Source organism: Gymnogyps californianus, chromosome Z (genome assembly GCF_018139145.2).
Source record: "Gymnogyps californianus isolate 813 chromosome Z, ASM1813914v2, whole genome shotgun sequence".
Lineage (NCBI taxonomy): Eukaryota > Metazoa > Chordata > Aves > Accipitriformes > Cathartidae > Gymnogyps > Gymnogyps californianus.
In genome coordinates, this window is record NC_059500.1 from 75,525,811 (window position 1) to 75,546,726 (window position 20,916).

At 39.3% G+C, this 20,916-nt stretch overlaps 1 protein-coding gene across 1 annotated transcript in view; it reads left to right on the top strand.

The window, feature by feature from the left end:
- The window catches only part of KIAA1328 (KIAA1328 ortholog), a 174,932-nt gene that overhangs the window by 55,881 nt on the left and 98,135 nt on the right, over positions 1 to 20,916 (top strand). Inside the window, exon 6 of the mRNA XM_050913687.1 lies at positions 14,527 to 14,654. Coding sequence (XP_050769644.1) covers positions 14,527 to 14,654 — 128 coding nt within the window. The remainder of the gene's footprint in view (positions 1 to 14,526; positions 14,655 to 20,916) is intronic.

Sequence of the window (20,916 nt, forward strand, 5' to 3'; positions counted from 1 at the left end):
TGATACTTGTCATGGAGTGACATGTCTCACCTGCTAGTGCAGATTGGTAGCAGAGCAACCTGTCAGATCTGAAGATGTTTTGGTGCTGTCTGTTCCCTCTCACTTCAGAGGCAGATGTGTTATGCTACAGTTACTGCTTTAATTTTTGCCCCTATCTTGCTTCAGTTCTCACCTTAATCCTTGGAAGGGGAAGGCAAGAATGTATGAAATGTCTTACTGGTGAAAACTGTCAAAAAAAGAGGAAAGCGCAGGTTTCTTTTCTTTTTTTTTTCTGGTTTAGCTAGAGATCAGATGGTTAGGGAGACTGACCACGAAGCTACATTGCCAGTACAGGGCACAACAGTTCAGAAAATGAGCGTGAAATAATAGCATTGCAAGCTGTTGTGGAAGCACTCTGAGATCTAATAAACGTGAATTCTCTTACTTGCGCTGCACAGACTTCTGTGAAGTTATGTAAATCACGTACCTTCTCTGTAGCTCATCTTCCCCTTTATGAAATGTGACCTTCCTTGTAGAGTGAACATACAAGGATGATAGTAAGTCCATTGATACCTGTAAGCTATTTAGATACTGCAATGATGAAGCTTCCTAGCTATTAGCACAGGAGTAAGTTTCCATTTGAGATGGAAAAGGTACGGGTGTTTCCCCATCTGTTGAAATTAAGGAGAGAAACTAAGCAGCTCTGCTGCAGTCTTGGCTTCTGAATTAATCCTGCACTTCAAAAGTTAATTCTTTGGGGGCTATCACTCCTCCGTGGTCTCCACGATGTTTATCACTGAGAACAACTCACTGAATGTTCATGCTTTTGTGTTTTGGGCTTGGCAGAAGTATCACTTGAGACCTGTAGGCTCTTGTATTCTGGTTCACTGAACTGTTCACTGAACAGTTTCCTGTCTTGTGTTTTGAACTTCTGCAAAGAAAGTAGCTCTCTAGATTTATTTATTTATTTTTATTTATGGTCGTCTTTTTGAAAGTCAGTCACTTCTGGTCTAGGGCCCTTGCAAGGTGTTCATGTACACTAGTTTTCCTTTCCTACTTGTTGGCAAGAAGTGGGCATTCCCATATAGCTTGGTATGCAAGTTACCTTGATGACCTGTTGGTCTGGAAAATACCCCTAACTTCTCTGATTTTTATAGGCCTCTATTTTATAAAATCTTGTAGTGTTGTATATTTTGCCCCATTTCCTTATAGCGTCTTTGGTTTGATGGCTCAGAAGTTTATTATAATCATGGGAATGTGTTTTACAAGAAGGCCTTTTCAGTACCTGACTTGACAAAGCTCTTCTAAGCATCCATGGTGAGCCCTGCATTATCTGCAGACCCACTGGATCACAGATTTTTCTGGTTTTGTTTTTATAGAGAGTGGCTGTATGCATGGAGGCATCTGACTGTGATTCTGACTGTATTCTAATAAGTAAAGAATTTGCCAAAGAACTGTTTGCTTATTCAAATATTAATCCTGTGAGAGGAGGATATCTGTAAGTATCATTTTCTTACTGCCAGTAACTGTCTTTATGCAAACTCTTTTCAGCTATTTTTTGTTCTGAGCACTTCTGAGTTTAGATTTTGGAATTCCTGTCTTCTGGAGTAACAGCCCTCCAGCATTGATATCCTCAAGGCTAACGCTTACCAATGTTTCTCTAAGAGGAATAGAGAAGTATAATGGAGAAAAAACAAGGCATAGCTATGGAGAAGAGGTTCTCTCTCTTCCCCACCAATACATTAGACTTCCTTGGTTTATACACATCCAGCTGGATATCTTTGTATGCTCCCTGTAAGAAGCCAAGAAGACCTCCGGAATGCCGGCTATTCTTCTGTGGTAATAAAACTGAGGATATAGGGATGAGATGAGTGTTTTTCTTGCAGGAGATAGCGCTTCCAGACCATCATGAAATTTGTTTTTACCTGAAGGCATGTAAACTTCCAGAAAGACAAAAGTAAATGTGAATGGGTCAGTGTCACTCTGGGAATAGGCCTGTACTGGGAAGACCTTTTTTCTAATACAAAACTAATCAGCCAGAGTAAGCATCTTTATCTCCAAGAACAGTAGAAAAATCCCAGGAGCTGTACGTTTGGCTCCTGGAAGTTAAGTCTTTGCTGTCTATACTTCCCGGTAGAATCATTCCAGGTCATTTGTTTTCCTCCTCTTCAATAAATATTAACCATTTGATTTGGAAACCTTTTGGTTGGCATAGGGTAGCTTCAGAAAGTCAAGTGTGAGGGAAAGGGAATTTTGTTAACATGCTTTCTAACAATTTACGAGTGGTAGCAGTTCTCTTCAGATGATTGAAGAGGTATCTATACTTAGCAAGTTTTAATATATTTAACTTGTTAATTGTAGTATGATGAGATGTCGTGGTTTAACCCCAGCCGGCAGCTAAGCACCACGCAGCCGCTCGCTCACTGCCCCCCCACCCCTGGGATGGGGGCAAGAATCAGGAAAAAAAAAAACAACCTCGTGAGTTGAGATAAAGACAGTTTAATAGGACAGAAAGGAATGAAAAACAATGATAATGATAATAATAATAATATGACAATAGCAATACTAAAAGAATTAAACTATACAAAGCAAGTGGTGCACAATGCAATTGCTCACCACTCGTTGACCGATGCCCAGTTAGTTCCCGAGCTGCGATCCCCCTCCCAGTTAACTCCCCCCAGTTTATATACTGGGCATGATGTCATATGGTATGGAATATTCGTTTGGCCAGTTTGGGTCAGCTGTCCTGGCTGTGTCCCCTCCCAGCTTCTTGTGCCCCTCCAGCCTTCTTGCTGGCTGGGCATGAGAAGCTGAAAAATCCTTGACTTAGTATAAACACTACTTAGCTACAACTAAAAACATAAGTGTGTTATCAACATTCTTTTCCTACTAAATCCAAAACACAGCACTATACCAGCTACTAGGAAGAAAATTAACTCTGTCCTAGCCGAAACCAGGACATGAGAACATAAAATGTCTGTACCGTGTCAAACAAAGTTCAGTGTTTTAATGCTGACAGTGGCCACAAGCATGTAGCAAAGTATAAGGATAGGATAAGCAAATAGTAATACTTGCCCCCCAAAGTCTCCCAATGTCCAGAAACCTGTAACTAAAAAATGCAGTCAGAATGTTTCTCTGTATTTGATAGCACTGGATGGATTTTTTTGTTGTTATGAATTTGTTCAGCTGAGTCCATGTAAACTTTAAAAGTTTACAGCCTCCTGCGGAGTTCCACAGCTTGGGGGAACTCTGTGAAAAATCTCTTTCTTCTTCTGGAACCTGGTGGGTAGAAGTACAGAAGAGCTTGTAAACACCTGAATCTGTTCAGTTGCTGGACAAATGCATATTCTCTGTCCTGAAATGGTTCTAATAGAAATTTTCTGTCTTGCTGAGTCCTGTATTTATCTGGCTCATAACAGCTCTCCCGTTTGTGCAAGAATAAGGACCAGCCTGGTCCCTTTGGTCTGCTGAGAACATAAAAATGTATATTTTTCCTTATCTGATTCCCTCCCCTTCATATAATATTCAGGTACATTGTTCTGGTCTGTCCTTGTATATCTATGGACACAAATGTATGTAATCTGGGACAGTGTTGTGCTGTTTGTACCATACAGCTTCCTTTTATTCTCCGATGATCCAGATCTGGAGAACTTTAAAATGCCTGTTAATTTGAGGAGCTGTGGTTCACTTTACCTACTGCTAAATCTCAGATTGTCAGGAGGAAAGAATATCGTTATTCATTAGGTTGGGAAGGTAGAAGTTTCCTGTCTTACAGTATGTGGATGTGTCACCTTTTGGTCTGAGTGTGAGGGAACCAAATTCAAGAAATGAAATCCTGAGTGTTGGCAAAACAAATTATTTTTGTTTTTAATTTCTCTCAGTTTTAAGCAGCCCTGTTTACTTTACCCAGACATGTTTTTTATTTTGAGCCGTGAGGCTTATTTTTGAGTACTATTACTGCAAAAAGAGCCTACAATGAGGAAGAGCAGCAGAACACACCCTGTTTCAGACAATACTATTTTGAGACTTCAGTGCTGTAAATGATGTAGAAATGTGCATGTATTAATGAGGGGTATAATAGGTTTCAGTGAAAGTGGGAGATAAGATGTGTTAATCTTGTATATTAAATAGTCCTACAGCAATGAACCTTATAATGAGGCTGTTACTAAATCTTTTCTTCACTGGCTTCAGTTCAATGAAACCAGTGCTTTTCAGTTTGGCATGTTTAAGGCCAGTTTTTACAAGAAAGGACCAACTTTCTGAGGCCTTTGAAGTAATTCTGAAATACTTCTCTAATTAGAGATGTGTACAGCACATGTTGGAAAAGAAGATCTTTGCAGCACTCTGACATGGAATACTTCCCTTTTTTGGGTTTGGGGACACCTCCTTTAAAATTAGTATTAGTGCGCTTGTATGGAATTTGATTTGACCTCAGCTGCCTTTTAGGAAAAGGAGCATTGCATTTCTTTCATCAACAGCATGCAAACAGATTGTGTTCTAACAAGGTTAGAAAGACTGTCAAAATAGCAATAGTTTTAAAAGAAAAAATTAAATTATCCAGAATGATCTGTGATTTTTACATTCTGTGCTGTTCTAGCTATAACACTGAAGACAGTTCCATAAGAAGGGCAAGATTTCTTGGCTCACTGGTATTTATTTTTTTTTCTATTTTGGTCCAGCAACATATACAGATTTTCATCTTGCCACTTGCACCATTTGCTGATAGTCAGATTAAAATCTACGTGCTCCTGTCTGACTATGTTCTAGTTTAAAAGGGGGGAAAAAAGAAAGTTGAAATACCCAAGCCTGATGCTGACTGTGCAAGATAGAGAGGCAACCACGTGAGGAAGCAGCAAACAAAAGAATTCCCCGTAGCTTCCAGGTTTCCTTTCCAGTATGGTCCTGAACAAGCAATCTCTCATTCTGAGAGTGGTGGGAGCTTGGCTGAAGGAGAGTCTGCTTTTCTTCATCAGCATTATTCCCATTTGAGGGCTATAAGGAAAAGGTTCAGTGAGAGACATCAAGTATATAAAATTAAGAGTGATGATTGATTGTTTCCTGCGAGGAAGCAACAAGACAGACACCACTGCGTATTCTCAGGTGATGCCCATTCTGACAGTAACCGAGACCAAACGTGATTACCTTTGTTTTAAAACGAGTTGATGTTTTGTGATCTTACATTCTCATTCCCTGCAAAGCAGACACCTTTTTGATTTACTATGCATGTTCTTTAGTTGAGATGGAGGTGCTGTAGCTCTGCTCTCGGTAAGTTCAGGTTTTATATTCCCTTTCTCTTTTGCCTCTTCATCCCCTTTTCTCCATGCATCTGACTACAAGCTCACATTTATCCTGTTAAATAACTCCTCTTACTGTGTCTAAAGATAACAGACTGAGCATCCTTTCTCAGATACCTCAATTCCCATATAGACTAAAAGCACCTGCTCTCTCCTCTGCCAGGAGCTCCATTGTCAAATTAGAGTAAAGAACATGGCTGTTTTAATATCGAGTAGTACTGATATGACAAATGGCTTTGTGTAAACAGTAACGGTGGCTACTGTGAAAGATTTTTTAATTCTCACAAAGGCCTGCAACTAAACCAGCAAGTATTTCTGGTGATGGGTATTTTATGTAAAGCTGTGACTGCCTGTGTGGATGGAGGGGAGAGTAATTTGAGGAAGAACGGTAGCAGGAGGATTGCATGGTGGATTTTCATGTTTCAAAGTGATGTGTTAGGTCCCTCTCTGTAACAAAATTAACCTCAAAATTTGACAAGTACTCTGTAAAAGTTGTTAGGAGAGTGGTAATATCCAGCAAGGTCACTAGGTGGAGCGACAGGTCCATTTTTCTTGTTGCAGGGGCTGACCAGTGCTTTTGTCAGCTTTGCAGATGCACATATGGTAGAATATTATCATTTTATGGTTACAATTATGAGCAATTTGATAGAAAATGAAAGCTAAATTATGCAGTGTTCCTTTTATTTGTTTAATTTTGTACTCTAAATATGTAAAAGGAAAAAATAGCACTCTTTTTGTGTAGATGGCAATAGGTGCAATACCTTCTTTTGGCTTCATATTCTTGCACAGCACAGGTTGAGATTATTTTCTGTTGTACATGATGAAATGTGTGGTGGTGTTCTCAGATGCTGGGACTGTTTTGCACAGAAATTGTGTATGGCTGACTCTCCAGGCTCCTTTTTTCCATAAAAAAAGATCGTACATTTACTGGCTAATAGACAAATACATAAGTAACAAGTTCCTTAACAGTTTCCAGTGGAAGAGTCTCGGTAGCTGTGCCGTCTAAGCAAATGGCAAAAGAAATCTTTAAATCCTGAAAGTTGCTGTAGATGTTGGCAGAGCTCCCCTGAAAGAAGTGGGTATGTTCTGAACAAACTCTTTCTTGCCAGTGAGGAAAATCTCCTGCCGTTGCAGTTCCTAAGCCAAAAGTAAAAATTTTTATGGCCCATGCCAGGACCAGTAGCTTGTTACAATAATCTGTGGGGTGTGTATTTTGTGTACTCAGGTTCTTAGTTTTTCTGTCATCAGATTTCTTATGTTCATTATTATGAAAATGCATGTTTTCACCACTGTGTGTAGTGGCATAACTTGCCTTTTGTGTTGCATTCTTCCTTTTTCACTAGAAGAAAGTTGTTAGCACAGCCAGGCTGCAGAATAAACCTTTATTTTCTTTTTTATTTGCTTCTAAGTATCCTTTTGTTAGTATTAATGAAGATAAGGCTGGAGATGTGTTTTCCACTTGGAATGGAAAGTGCAAGCTCTGAGATGGTATTTGCATTTATTGATCCAGGCACATCTGCTGGCATATGATGGCGTGTGATATTTTTGTCCTTACCTACCTTTGAACCAGAGAACATGGCAGATAAGCTGTCCAGTTTGATTGGCATATTTTGTGGAAAGGATTTTCAACACATAGGATCAAATCCTGTACCCTAAACTGCTTTTGCATTTTGAAAATATGATAGAGACTTCTCTGAGTTCATGTGCTATGTTGGGAATTAGTTTTACGTTTAAATGCTTTCATTGCTCTCTTCAAATCATACTGGCTATCTTTTTGTTTGGCCAGTTTTAGATGCACTACATTTATATTGTGCATCTCAATATTTTTCAGTATGTTTAAAGCGAACTTGGGAATTTCATCATCTGGGTAGAACAGAGCATGTTGGTAGATGATATAAAACTCAGTCTGTCTATAAAAGAAATTTAAAAAAATTACAAGTACTAGGAATAAATCATACTGGCAAATTTAACCAGGGTAGGAAATCTTGTATCTTTTATAGCTTTTTTTTTTTTTTTTTAGGATCAATTTTAACAGTTGCCCTACAGGTGGTATGGGTGGAGACGGAAAGACTGTTTTTTGAAAACAACTCATTCAGCTGTTTAGGAAACTGTGTTTTTTATTTCTGTTCCCACCTGACATCAGTAAGTCCAGAGACTAGATTTGAATTTGATGTTTTACATATGCTTCCTGAAAGCTCCAAAGGACTGCCCTGGCTTTGTCCCTAACTTTCTTCTTAACTCGGTAGCTTTTCTTTAGGTAGGTAACCATAACTTAACTAATTTGTATGCGCCATATGCAGTCTTGGCTCACTTCAAAGTGTAATCAAGTCATGAACTAATTACAATACCATATTCCCAAAGAATGTAAATTTAATTTCCTTTCAAACAGAATGGGAATGTATTAAGCAATTCCTTTATATGAGAGCTGTGGCATTCAACAACATAATGCTGATGCTTCAAACAGAAGTGAAGTTCTTAACTCTTGTGGACCTTGTGGCCTTTTTCCCTATGCATCTTCCCTTTTTATTCTTGCATCTTGAGTTAATTTACTGACTGGATAACAACATTAAAATATTCAAGTATAAATTAAAATGTAACTGTTGGGCTTCAGATTGGAGATCACTCTATCTTATTGTATGTGACTTGCTTCTTTATAGTGTTTTCAGAAATGTGCTTCCTGAGGATTTTGGATCAGAAGGAGATTGTGTTTTGAATTGAAGGCTCATAAGGTTCAGATCCACACCAGATGATTTCTTTAATACATTGAAAAGTGGATGTGCAGAAAGTTCCCTACAGGTTCTTAGCATCACTGTGCCAAGGAGTCCACATAAACTCCGTTATATAAGAACAAGTGAAGTGAAGTTGTTCATAAAACATTTTATTACCTTCAGTGTTTGCAGCATCTTCAGAGTTTAGATAGTAAACCTTCATAGAAGTTACTAGTCTTTACCCTTTCACAGAACAATGATTCACATAGGTTCAAGCCACTTACTTTATTTCTCTTAATTTTAAAGGCAGGAGAAACATGTTAGGGTTGGCTTTGATCTGTGCCTGGATAGTCTGATTTCTGAAATGCAGTCCTGTTGTTGCTCTTCTGAGAAGAGATTGTCAAAGTGCAGAACTGTGTATGTATTAAACACAAGTTGTATTTTAAAATTAAATGTGGGTCAGCTTCCAATGAAGTATGTAATTGTTTAATGCTAAAGGAAAGAGCTTAGAATATCTTAGTTTATATTTTAAAGTGTTCCTTTTAGATGTTAATTCATTAATACCAGCAGTTTATTTTTATTCATATGACTTTTCATATGTAAGTATTTGAAGCTGCATTATTTTAATCCTTTCTTTGGTTAGGAAGAAGAGAGCCTGCAGGTGGAAATCAGAATGACATACATATTGCTTCTTTTCCAAAAGGCACGGTATCTTTCTTCTATTGATGTGCAAAATATTAAGATAGAAAATAAACCTCATTGCCTCGTGTCAAAATACTGAAAAATATATGCTTGGGTGATGCCTGGAAAAATGTGGGCCCACTTTGAACTGAGCACACTTCTAGTGGAGTTAGCCATGAGGCTGTCGTGGGCCTTTGGGGCTCTGCAGACTCCGCAGATTCTGTTCCCTTGTATTATGAACGTTTAAATGTAGCTTGAGCCTTAGTTGTAGATACAGGGATAGTATTATTTGGAGACCCAGCTATGTTGGGTCTTAGCCTTTGCTTGAGTTAGGTGAAATGCTTTCTTACTCTTGCAGCAGCTTTGTAAGGCATTTTTGGGCTACTGAGTAACAGTGCGGTGGAATGCCACAGTAGTACAAGGTGCCAAAGTTATAGATGTAGAGGTGTGTCTATTAAACAGACATGAGCTTGCTTTGGCATTGTTCAAGTTGCCAGACACAGTCCAGCCACGTTCTGGAAATCGTGTAGTGTTGGTGTTGCAGCCAAACTAAAAAAAAAACCCACAAAAACATCAAAGCAAGGTAAATTAGATCAGGCATGAAGTGCTTGATGCTGTGCTACTGTGGCTGTGCATGGCTCCTTGAATAGGTCTGGCTTATACATACCTGGTTGGAGGGCAAGCAGACAAGTTCATGTCTGCCTGCAACTTGTCTGAGTAGATTTTTCTTTGGAGACCAAAGACCTCTCTTTCAGTGCTCAGTCTAGGTTCATCAACCTAGTGTCAGTGGTACTTCTTCAGTGTCTCCTTCTCAGTCTAGTTTTTTCACAGCCTGTGTCTTGAAGGCTCTACCTGAGGCAATGAAGAGAGTTCAGTCGTTGCTGAAACTGCCAATATAATGATAATTAGTCAGCTTTCTAGATGCATGTCCTTAAGCAGGGGTTAAAAAAAAAGTGTTTTGTGGCTACTAGATTATGATTGCAGATGTCAAACAGCTTTCTTCATCACATGCTGAAATCATATCCCTGAAAGTTTCTTGTATCTCCACCACAAAGTGTAAGTTATTGCTATCTTATTTAAACTGAAATCTAACGTGGACCTGTTTGACTTTTTCCTTTCTTTGCTTGCTTTATTCATCTTTGCATATCTCTGTAATAGCTCTGAGTGTCCAGAGAATCTTCCATTGGATATAGGGGCTGATGGGACTAAGCATCTTGTTGTTGAAGATGGAGATTTAGCTCTTGTGTTCTCTTCTGGACATGGATCAGATTATGCAGCCTTGAATGAAAGGACGGTCAAAGTCAGAGATACAATCAAGGACTATAGGAATCAGTCATCCCTGGGCATCTTTTTTGATGCTTGGGAAGTCTATTAGGACTTGTCTGCATGAGTGAATGCAGGCAGACTTGCACGCTAAGCTGATCAGGTGCAAGATGAATCTGGTCTGTTAGTGCTGTGCCTGAGATGTGCAACTTACACTACAGCTGCAAGTCTTGCGTCCTGGAGCTGGCTTGTGGAGTGTGGGACTGCTGGGCTTCACCTGTGTGCACAGACATGCCCGAAGACTCCCTGTGTCACAGTTTTTCCATGTGTAAAAAGGGAACACTAGAGCTTATGCCTGTCCCAAAAATGCTTGTGACAAGCTATTGAGGAAGGAGTCACTAGGTGAGGAGTTCTCCCAACACTCTGAAAATATAGAAAGGTCTGTTTTATTAGGTTGACTGCCAAAAAATCTCATTAGTAGTGTTGTCTTCCCTTGCTAATAGCTTCTAGAAAACTTTTTTCAAGCCCCAGATTCACATGATTGGAGGCTGCTTTAATTTTTTTTTCTTTAAAATAAAGTGAGGTAAAACTAAACATGTCTTCATGAAAGATACAGGCTAAAAAACCCTTCTTTCTAAAGAGAAGGTCCTCTACCTTATTGCTTTTTTTTTTTCCTCTTATAAGAAGTGATTTAAGAAAGGCAGAACTTCAGCAAATAGCCCTTGTGGAGTAGCCTGGTGTTGGCTTCATTTGAAAACCTCGACTGTAGATGAAGAGACCAGTGGGTATTTGAACTTCTGTAGTGTGAACATTGCTCACAGAATGATGTGGAGGCTGATGTGTAGAATTCAAAAGCTTTCTAGGAAGTTGCTGAATGCTCTAAACCAAAACAATTCAGATTTTAAGCTAGACTTCACTTACAGTCGAAGAAGCAGTGGAAACAGTGCACTGGGAACAGTACAGGAGGTCTGTGGGTATGCTAGAGATTGGCACTTTTTCTCCCACCTCTTTCCCCCCGCCCCCAGTTTCTGGGGAAACAAGGAACTGTAGCTGTTTGTCCTACTTCAGCTTGTGAGAGGTCTAAAAGTATTTCAGCAAGGAGTAAGCTGGGAGCAGTTGGTGTAGTCACAGAGCAGACTTAAAAGCCTGCGGCTTAAGTGTGGAACTGGAGAAAGCAGGGTTGAGACTTTGCAAGGTGGATGGACCCTACCAGACCGGTTGCTGCTGCTGGAAGAGGTGTCCTCCTCTCCCAGCTGCCTGTTCCATCTGCTCACTTTGTGCCATCTCTTGTGCTTGACTGACCCTTTGCCTTGCTGGGTCAGTTTGCTGAGCCCTTGGAGTGAGTGAGGGGTTTGGGAGAGCTGCGGAGTTGGTGCAGATGGAGGGAGTGAGACTGGGGGGAGTGAGCGAGAGTGTGTCTTTGGCAGCAGTTGAGCATTAGGTTGGCTGTGCCTTCTCATGAAACTTCACCCCTAAGAAAAAGCTCTTTGTTCCCTGCCTAACGTCCCTCTCCCTGGAAATCCGTTCCTGGCCTCTGTAAGCGTGCCACCACTGCATGCTAGCAGTCCCTGTTCTCAAAGCCAACTCTATCTCCACTGAGGTTATTATCTCTTAAGAGCCATAAATGAACTCTTAATTCTGTGACTTACATTCAGTGACGAAATTAGCTAATTTATTCTGTAAAATATATAGTACTTGCAGTATGACATGTAAATGTGGCTGTTGAAATCTTAACCTTTGCATTTCTGATTTAGATTTCTTTTTTGTTCCCCCCCATGTACAACCTTAATACTTTACTAACAAACTGCATAAAATGTATTACTCAGATATATTCAAATGCGTATTTCTTGGACATAAAACTAGCATTCAGTGAAATGCCAAGTACCACTTCTCTCAGGTAACTAACATCTTGTAAATCCAATATTTGTGCTCCTGAACACATGAAGAAATATCTGATGTGAGCATTTAGGCACATTACTTTTTCTGTGGAATGCAAATCTGTAGGACTTGTCCTATAGTTTTTTTTCACCCTTATAACATTTTTTTTTTTAAAGCAGATTATGAAAATATTTATCATTACCTATGTATTTGTCTAGAGACTGTATTGCCATAGTACATGTGTGCCCTTGTTATATCTGAATGACTTAAAATATTTTTGTGGCAGGGTTGTATATTGCCTGGCTAATTTGTAGGGGAAAAGAAAGAGATCATCTTGCTGCTTTTAGCAAAAATTCAATAGAACGGAAGAGTAAGATCTAATATTAAGGCTTTTTTTTTCTTAAGAACATATTCTGCAGTAAATGTACCAGCACATTATGGAGAATTACTGTATTACAGCTATTCTGCATGTCTTAAACAAATGAGCATTTTTATTTTTTTTTTCCTATTTGAAGCTTCATGTTTACTTAGTAAGCAAAGCAGGGCTTTGGACTCTTAGACTATGGTGGCTGTAACAATACGTTGCTTAACGTAGAGTGTGTGAATGAACAAGGTTTTAATCTTCTGATACAGGACGTTTTAACAGTTACAGTGCTGACTGAATCTTAGGAGAATTTCAGGGATATCGGCTGCCATTCAAGCTCATGTTAACTATTGCCTTTCCCACTCATGATCACATAACTGATCCTTGGACAATCAGGATTTGCTTGCATGCTTTCCTAATATTAATTTTGCATATCATGTTTTAAGCTGTATTTTAAATAAATTTGGCAGCTGCAAGCAAGAGGTGGTGGCATCTTGTGCACAGCAAGGGCTCTGCAGTCTGTAAAACACAATTTGGGCATCTCTTATGGTACACTTGCACCATGTATGTGCTAAGCTTGGGAGTGAGGGCAATCTTGCCTAGCTTTCCAGCAGGACTGATATTAACACTGTGGCAAGAGTGAGGGTATGTGCATGGCCATCAGTCGCGTGCCCCAAGGCCGTTTAGGGTACTCATTCCTTGTGCCAGCAGTGTGCTATCTGGAGGGAGACAAGGGTAAAATCTGTTTTGTGGGGAAGGGGTTGCTGGAAGCAAAGTGAATTAAGAGGGCTGTAAAAAATTGATAAAGATAGGACTGTCTGTTTTTATATTCTGCCTCATAACATGGGTTTAAATGAATTTCCCTATAATTTGTCTTCAAATACCGACATTTAACTCTTAGGCTGTATAAATGAACTGGCTTTTTCTAGAGTAAAATTCATGCCCTGCGTCCAGGCTAATATGTTCACCTACTATAAACATTACTGCCTATGGTTACAACCGGAATAAAAAATTCCTTTTATATACATCATAGCTGGCAGAGACTCCTGAGACCACCACAAATCACTTCAGCCTTTTGGTGCTCTCTGACGAAATGAACTGAAATGTAAAACAGCTCAGGCTTCAGGCAGGCTGGCTCTGGAAAGCAATTAGCTTGTTTAGATCATTGTTTGTACCCTCCTGTATTTCCAGGTGCTGAGCAAAGGTGTTCTAGGAGCTCTCCTGACTGATTTAAACACTGGGGTTTAATAACCTCCCATACCTTCCTAAAATGTTTTGCTTATTCTCTGTGTAGCCTTTTATTTAAAGGAAAGAAAAACAAACAAACAAAAACCCTGGCAAGGCTCCCCCTCCCCCAAAAGACCAAGAAGAAGAAGGGGAGAAAAAAAAAACCTCAGGGTCATAATAGGGAATAACAAAGCAGTGAGTTATTTATGCAGCCATGATTGGCAAAAATGATTGCAACATGAATTTGCCCAGAAGCAATGATTAGATCATAAAAATGTTAAGGAAATCTGTAACTCAACACCATTTTATAGATTGAAGAAGTTTTTGTTCCCTACCTTAATTGCGGTGACTTGTTATTAAAGTATTTATTCAGAGTAATCTCTTTGGACAGCGAGCCCTTATCCCATCTGCATGCATAATTAAAAGTGAGGGGGGAGAGAGGGGAGCATAAATGGTTTACCATGCTACATGAGCAAGGGAGGGAATTACACAATGACAGGTGAAGAGCAGATTTATCTCCTGTTGGAATTTCAATGCTGCAAGCAAGGCAGGACACTGTTGCTTGCTAATATCCTTACAAACACCACAGTTGCTGCTTCTCCAGATTACTGTCCAAAAATCATTCCTGGTCTCTAAAAGGCCTGTAGCGCTGCATCTGTGGCTGTGGGTTTTGGAGCCGTTGGTGCTCAAGCAAAGAGATTGAATTTGGGCATGTGGGCTTGTGAATCCATGTCTGTGCTTAAAAATGGACTATTTACTTACTTGGCTGGCTATTTATTTATTTATAAATAAACATTGGTAGTGTTTGGCTTTGCTGAATACAAATCAGAGGGTTGTAATTGTTCCAACTGAAACAATGTCATCACCTGCCTTCTGCTGCTGTCCCTTTTGCAATGATAAAAGAATTTGGTGCAATTCTTCTTTTTCCACTGTCTGAGTAGAAAGAAGGTTGTACTTGAACATTCATCTCTAGGCAGATTTATCATCATTAGGCAGTACTCAAACACACAGTATCTGTTTTTTAAATTGAACCGTTATGGATCTAAATCAGATTTACACAGAGTAAGTTGGTATATATTTGACTCTAACTATTCGCTAAAGAGTATTTTTCCCTTAACTTCAGATGTCTCACCTCTGCAGCAGCAGTACAGAGAATGCAAGGAACTTCTGAGCCTTTATCAGAAGTACCTAGCTGAGCAGCAGGAAAAACTATCGCTCTCCCTTTCTGAACTCAGTGCTGCCAAGGAAAAGGAGCAGAAGGTAAGCTCTTTTTTTCCCATCTCCTTTTTTAGTGACATCTTTGAAACATCTTCTCTCTTTTACTAGAACTGTAACTTTAAGTGCTTTGTCTTGCATTATACAGTGTTCAATACTGTTTTGTGATTGGCTTCCCACAAGTCCTTCCCTTAATACACAGATTGTAGGAAAACAAAAAAAAAACAAACAAGTTTTGGGTCAATAAAATAGGTTAAGTTAATTGACCATGTTGTAACGGAGTAGGAATCATAGGAGCCCATGCCTTTGTTAAGGAAAAAGTTAAGATGCTCTTCTGTTTTCTGTCCTGTTTCTTAAGCAGTAGAGTAATTGCAGTCACTATAGATACAGCTTTTCAAATTTTCACTGTGGTTTTTAATGATTGAAAAGGACATTACAGATGATGTATTTGGTCAATAAGAGCTTTCTCAAGTCTGTAAGGCAGCCCATCTGATTTGAGCTGTTTATAGAAGACCTATAATTATATATGCAGTTTAAAAACAGAAAATGTTGACTAGAGATACAACGTGTTAAATTAAGTGGTAAAATGTTTCTCAGATGTATGCACCTAAAGCCTTGAAAACCATGGTTGCTTGAGATTTTTTTCTGATAGCTAGGTACTTGATTTGCATCCCTGCTGATAGCAGATTATACCCTGGAAATGAAGGCTACTTACGCAAGTGCTCTACCTGATGTTCTTACCTGCTGTTCTCTTTCAGTAGCTTCCGTCTGCAGATCTCCAAAGTCTATCCTGCTTAAGACTATGCCTTTTTTATAGGTTGGGCCCTTGATCCTTTCTTTTGCTAGAAGAGTCTTAAAGGCTTATAACAGGGCTAGAAGTAAAGTCATCAGCACAGAGTATCCAGAAGGTGGCCTGATTCTGGCCTCTCAGTGGTTCCCTACTAACAAAATTACACAGACAGATCCTACTTCTCAGGAGCCTGTAAAGGAAGGAGTAATTTTTAATTCTGTTCAGGAAGCAGGTAGCAATACTTCTCTGACTTCATCGGCATCAGGAACCATTTTTTATCCTGCTGATAGGTTTTTTTGTAAAATATGTTGTTGGACATTGAGCTGTTTGTCAGGCTTTTAGCCTTTATAAACATTTCATTTCCATTCTTTTGTATTTTTATCTGCCATCCATCTTGTGATGGCGTTGAGTTCAAAACAAGAACCTTTTTCTCTGAGAATGGATGATGCCTATGTTCTTGCCTGTGATATGCAACTTGCTGGGGATCGCCGCAGAAAACAGTCCAGAGGAGCCCATGTAGTCCAACAGCACCGTGGCAGCTGTGTTTGGGATGATGCCAATATTTCTCTCAGGTTTTGCCATGCTTGACCTTTAGCCTTTCAACTTTAAATACACGTATCTTGTACTAGGTTAGCACCTAGTACAAAGGTATACTTTTGCATCTACAGTGCAAAAGTATAGAAGCCGGTAATAGGAAGCCTTCAGCCCATTAACTGTCAAATCAGCGTCTGATGGTACAGCAATCCACGTTCATCTCCTGTTGTTCTTCTGTCTTCCTAATCACTCTATCAGTGTATACACAGAGACTTCTCTGAACTTGTTTTCTGATTTCATGTGTGAAGTTCTATCAACCTTACCTTTGATCCCGTTACTTCTTATCTCTATACTTACAGGTACTTTTGTCCACAAATGCAAATTCAGATATTATATGGAGGTTTGCCTTGACATTTCATTTATGGTTACTTAGTCTACAGCTCCAGCCTAGCAGATCTGAAATTACCCTAGCCCTCTTGCCCTGTGCAAACCTTTGCAGGCATAGATAAAAACCTGTCAAAGCATGTTTCAACTGGTTTTTCTTACAGCTTGCAAAATATTTCTAATGTTTCTAGCCTTCTTCTCAATTTTCTCTTTCTATGCAGTCCTGGTGTTTATATCTTGAATATCTTGAATGCATTTGGCTTTATAAATTGTTATCTTTTTTCTGAAACAAGCACTTCATGTTATGTTTCTCCTCACAGCTCAGAAACTGTGGAGAGGTTTGCAGGACTGCCTCACCGTGTCGGTTCTTTCCCTAACACACTCCTTCATGTGATAGCTGTCAAAACTGAAGAAAAGTCACTGGGCTGCTTCTTGTTGGACTATTGTGTTATTTTCACACACCTTTTTTGTTGCTGTCTTTTTCTCTCTTGTCTTAATACCTGAACTGTGAGCTCTTAGCGTCGTGATTGGTCCCTTTTTGTTCTGTTTGAGTATTGTCTTAACACAGTAGTTCAGGCAGGCATAGGGCTTGCAGTCTGGTGTCTGCCTCGATGGGGAATGCCACAGGGGAACTCAGCAGGGAGGGATTTGTGGGAGGTAAGAGTTGGGAGGGGGACAGACCAAGAAAACTTTCCTCCTGCTCTGAATGCCCAGCTCTCTCTGCCCTGCTGAAGGTTTTATGCTCTCCCTCTTTTTGTTTTAAGCTGGACTTTGAAAAAAGCCACCTTGTTTAAATATTAGGCTAAAGGAAGTCCTCCTGAGTTTTGTTTGAATCCTGATCCATTGGGAATCTTTTCCCTATTGTTTGTTTTTGGCTGGGCTAAGGAAATCCTGGATATGTCTGGCTTTAAATCAATAGATACTAGCTTGCTACCTAGTTTGCACTTCTTTGAACTGTCTAGGAGAGGTAATCAGTGTTTCCTGTTTCAGGTGACCGCTGATGTTACTGGGGCATCTGTGCTTCAATGTAAGATGTCGTTCTGATTTTCCTGTGTCTTGCAGAAACATGGGACTGTACAGTTATACTCTGTACTGAAGCACTTCTTTGTTCTGCCTGTTACGAGCTGTTCTTTCTTGTTTCTGTTCGTTTCCCCCTCTTTTTCCTACTTGTTTGTTTTGATTCATTTCTAATGCTACACCTATATCTTAACATCACCTGGTTTTTGCTTGTCTGGCTCCCTCATTCTTGCTATACAATAATGCTGACCATGAGCTGTCACTTTCCCCTGGGCTTAGATAGGTATTTGAAAGCATCTCCTTTTAGTGTTTAAATGCTGGGCTTTGTGTTAGAATGAGACAATTAACAGGTCAAGAGAACTGCAGCATTACCAAATATCTGTGGCATTGTTACAAAAAGAGGTGGAGTTGTATGGGAGGCAAACGACTGCAGTAGCTGCGTGCATGTGGCTGAAATGCAGCCCTGGTTTGTAGCTATATTGAACTAATGCAGATACTTTTGGTGTTAACTTTTATTTTTGTCTGTTTTAGCATCACCTAACGGTAGCAATAATTCTGCAACTACATTTTCCTCTTACCTAATATTGCTTCTTTATAACAAAAGTCAGCCCTCAAAATTTAAAGAAGCATTCTGGTAGTAGTGAAATAAAATTCTTGGGAAGATGGTGGTGAAATGATTTAAGACAGAACTCTCGTGGAGTCAATAATCAGTAACTGGAACATGGAGCTTCCTTTTTTTGTGAGATAAAGTTAATTCCATTTGAAAAGATACTTAAGGTGACATGAATTGAATTATTCAAACTGGCCTTCTCAGCATTAACTCTAGGTTAATATCTCATGATGCCTCTGGTTTCATTATAGGAGTTTTAAGTACATAACTTTTTATAATAAATTCAATACCTAGAAGCCGAGCTGAAATTGGTTTACCTTCTACCAACCCATAAAAAGAAGCATTAATTGTAAAGTGAATATTAAAGTGGTTACTAAAGTTGACTCAGACAGATTCAAGGAGATAGCTCTTGTATAAAGGAAGTGAAGAGCTCTACTGAACAATAGGCTTCTGCCCTCATGTTAATAGAAAATACCATCCATATTAAAATGTAGTTAAACCTCTTCCATCAAAAATGATTTTTGGATGTTCTTTCGGCAGCTCCCAAATGTTCAATCTTTGCCATTTTCAGAAGCTTTACACAGAGATGTAAAGAAAACTGCCCTTGTTCTAGGAAATCAGGTCTGCCCTAGTTATATAGTTGCTACTTCATTGCCATCTGAAACAGTGGCAAAAATCCAGTTTACTTTGGCAAGTCTCTGGCTGATGAATCTGTAGATGTTCTGCAGCATAGGGTAGGACTTGAGTCACAAAAGTTGGACAGGTGGCTGAGTGCCTGCAGGACTGGGATTCTTGAGCTACTTCACCTAAAAGAAATATAATACCTGTAGTCTCACCATTGCCTATTAATGTTAATCTTTGAATTTACAAGTACAGCTGGCAGCTTTTGTTTCTTATTTGTGGACGATTACCAACACATCTGCTAATTCCCTTGATTTACATAGATTCTTGTTGTGTATGTGTGTTAAGCTTTGGTTCTTCCCTGCCGCGTAGAAAAGGCACAGATATGGGGTGGGATTGTAGACAGAAAGGAATATGAAGAATTTATTTTCAATGGGATATCTGCTCTCCTCTTGTGTATTACGTCGTCTGCCTCTTGTTTGGTGTTTATATTTCAGTAATGCCAGAGGCCTTCATCAGGAACGAGGTACTGTTGTGTACTAAGCACTGTGCAAGCATGCTGAAAGACATGGTCTGCTTTGGGGAGATTGTAAAATCTTAAGATGATTAACTTTTGGGGGAGGCTAATTTTTTTTACTTTTTTTTTTAATGTTACTGTTTCTCTTGAATCACTTGTTCATCTTAAAAATTGTTGACACAGTTGTGGTGTCATTTCACAGTAAAGTCCAAAGGAATCCTTTTCCTGCAAGGACTAGAAAGCCTTGCTTTCTTTTCATGTCAGTGACTAAAATTCTTGTCCATATCACTGTCATTTTTTGCCTTAATAAGGGTGATTATGTACTAAAGCTTCAAACATTGTTTATTTGATTTATTATTTTTTCCTTTGAAAAGGATATTGAAACAAGTCAATCTTCAGAAGCCTTTCCTTTCTGATTGTCCCCAAACTTTCCCATTCTTCTTTTTCAACACAGGTCACCTTTAAACACATTCTTAGCTTGCTTAAAAAAAAAAAATCCCACATATGCAAAGAGTTTTGAATGCTATAAGGTAAACCTGCATGATAGAATTGACTTTGTCTGTTTACCCAGCTGTATGGGAACAATGGATGAACCCATCTGAAAGAAACTTGAGAACTGGGATAATAAATAAAGAAATAATTTGACTGGAGACCCAAGGGTATTGGAATAATTTTGTGAGGCCAGACAAAGACAGAGTTTCAGCATGAGTAAATATAGAGAATGGCCTTGCCTTACCTGTGTTACTTTTGGCAAATCCTCTGCTCTCTCTCTGTGCCTCTCTTATCTGTAAAAAGGAGATAATGTTTTTGTCCTCATTCATTCTGTTTTCTACTGAGAAAGTCAGGTTTTGGGTGCTTCTTCATGTGTGTTCAAAGTGATTAGCGATGAGATTTCAAACTTAGGGTGGTCTGGAGTAGACTACCTTGTAATAGGATGAAGAAAAATCATGTTTTTTCCTTTCACCTCTAGGTTACTAAGTCATAGTTAATTTACCTGTCTTTTCTAAAAAATGCTAACACCAAACAGCAATGCAGATGGACATAAATATTTAAACGAAAAGGAAACGTCAATACTGAAATATCTGCGTATTGCTAACATTCACAATAGAACTCCACCTGCACTCAATCCCCTGGAAATGTGTGCCATAGTAGAACCATTTGGCTCGCATAAAAGCCCCATCTACTTGCATGCTGTGAATGATGCTGTATTCGTGGTGATAAGCACTTCACTCTCAGCTCACTGCTTAAGCGAGGTCTGAGCAGTTCACTGCTTAACTGAGATCTGTGCCAGTTCACTGTCTCTTTGTTCTGTTGTCTTTAATCAGCCTTGTCTCTAGTCTCTTCAGGGTCTTTTGATTTTCTTTTTCTTTTCTTTGAAGATGCCTCTTTCAGTCTCATCCGCTTGGCTTAAAAACTGTCCTTCCTGTGGAAGTCTTTTCCTTAGGTGGACACTCATCTCTAGTATGTATTTTTCTGTAGGAGGATAAATCTGGAAAGAAGACAGTACCTTCCTTTCCAGCAAAACATTCTCTTGGCCTTCTAGACTTCTGAAGATATTGTTACTATTGTGAAATGATATCTCTGAATTTTTATGAGAATTTAAGAAATTTGTAGCAGGGCTGCCTGTCCTTGAGAAGCACTTTACAAACTCTTAGATCAGATATTGCAATTTTTTCAGTATAACCCTCGTAGTGGCTCGTGGGAGACAGCATTGTGATCGTACTTACCAGCATCCTCTCAATCTCCCTCTGAAGTGAGAGTAAGGCTTCTTCAGTAAATGCAAGGCTTCATAAGACTGCACTTGCAGTCAAAGATATTGTATTATGTTACAGGC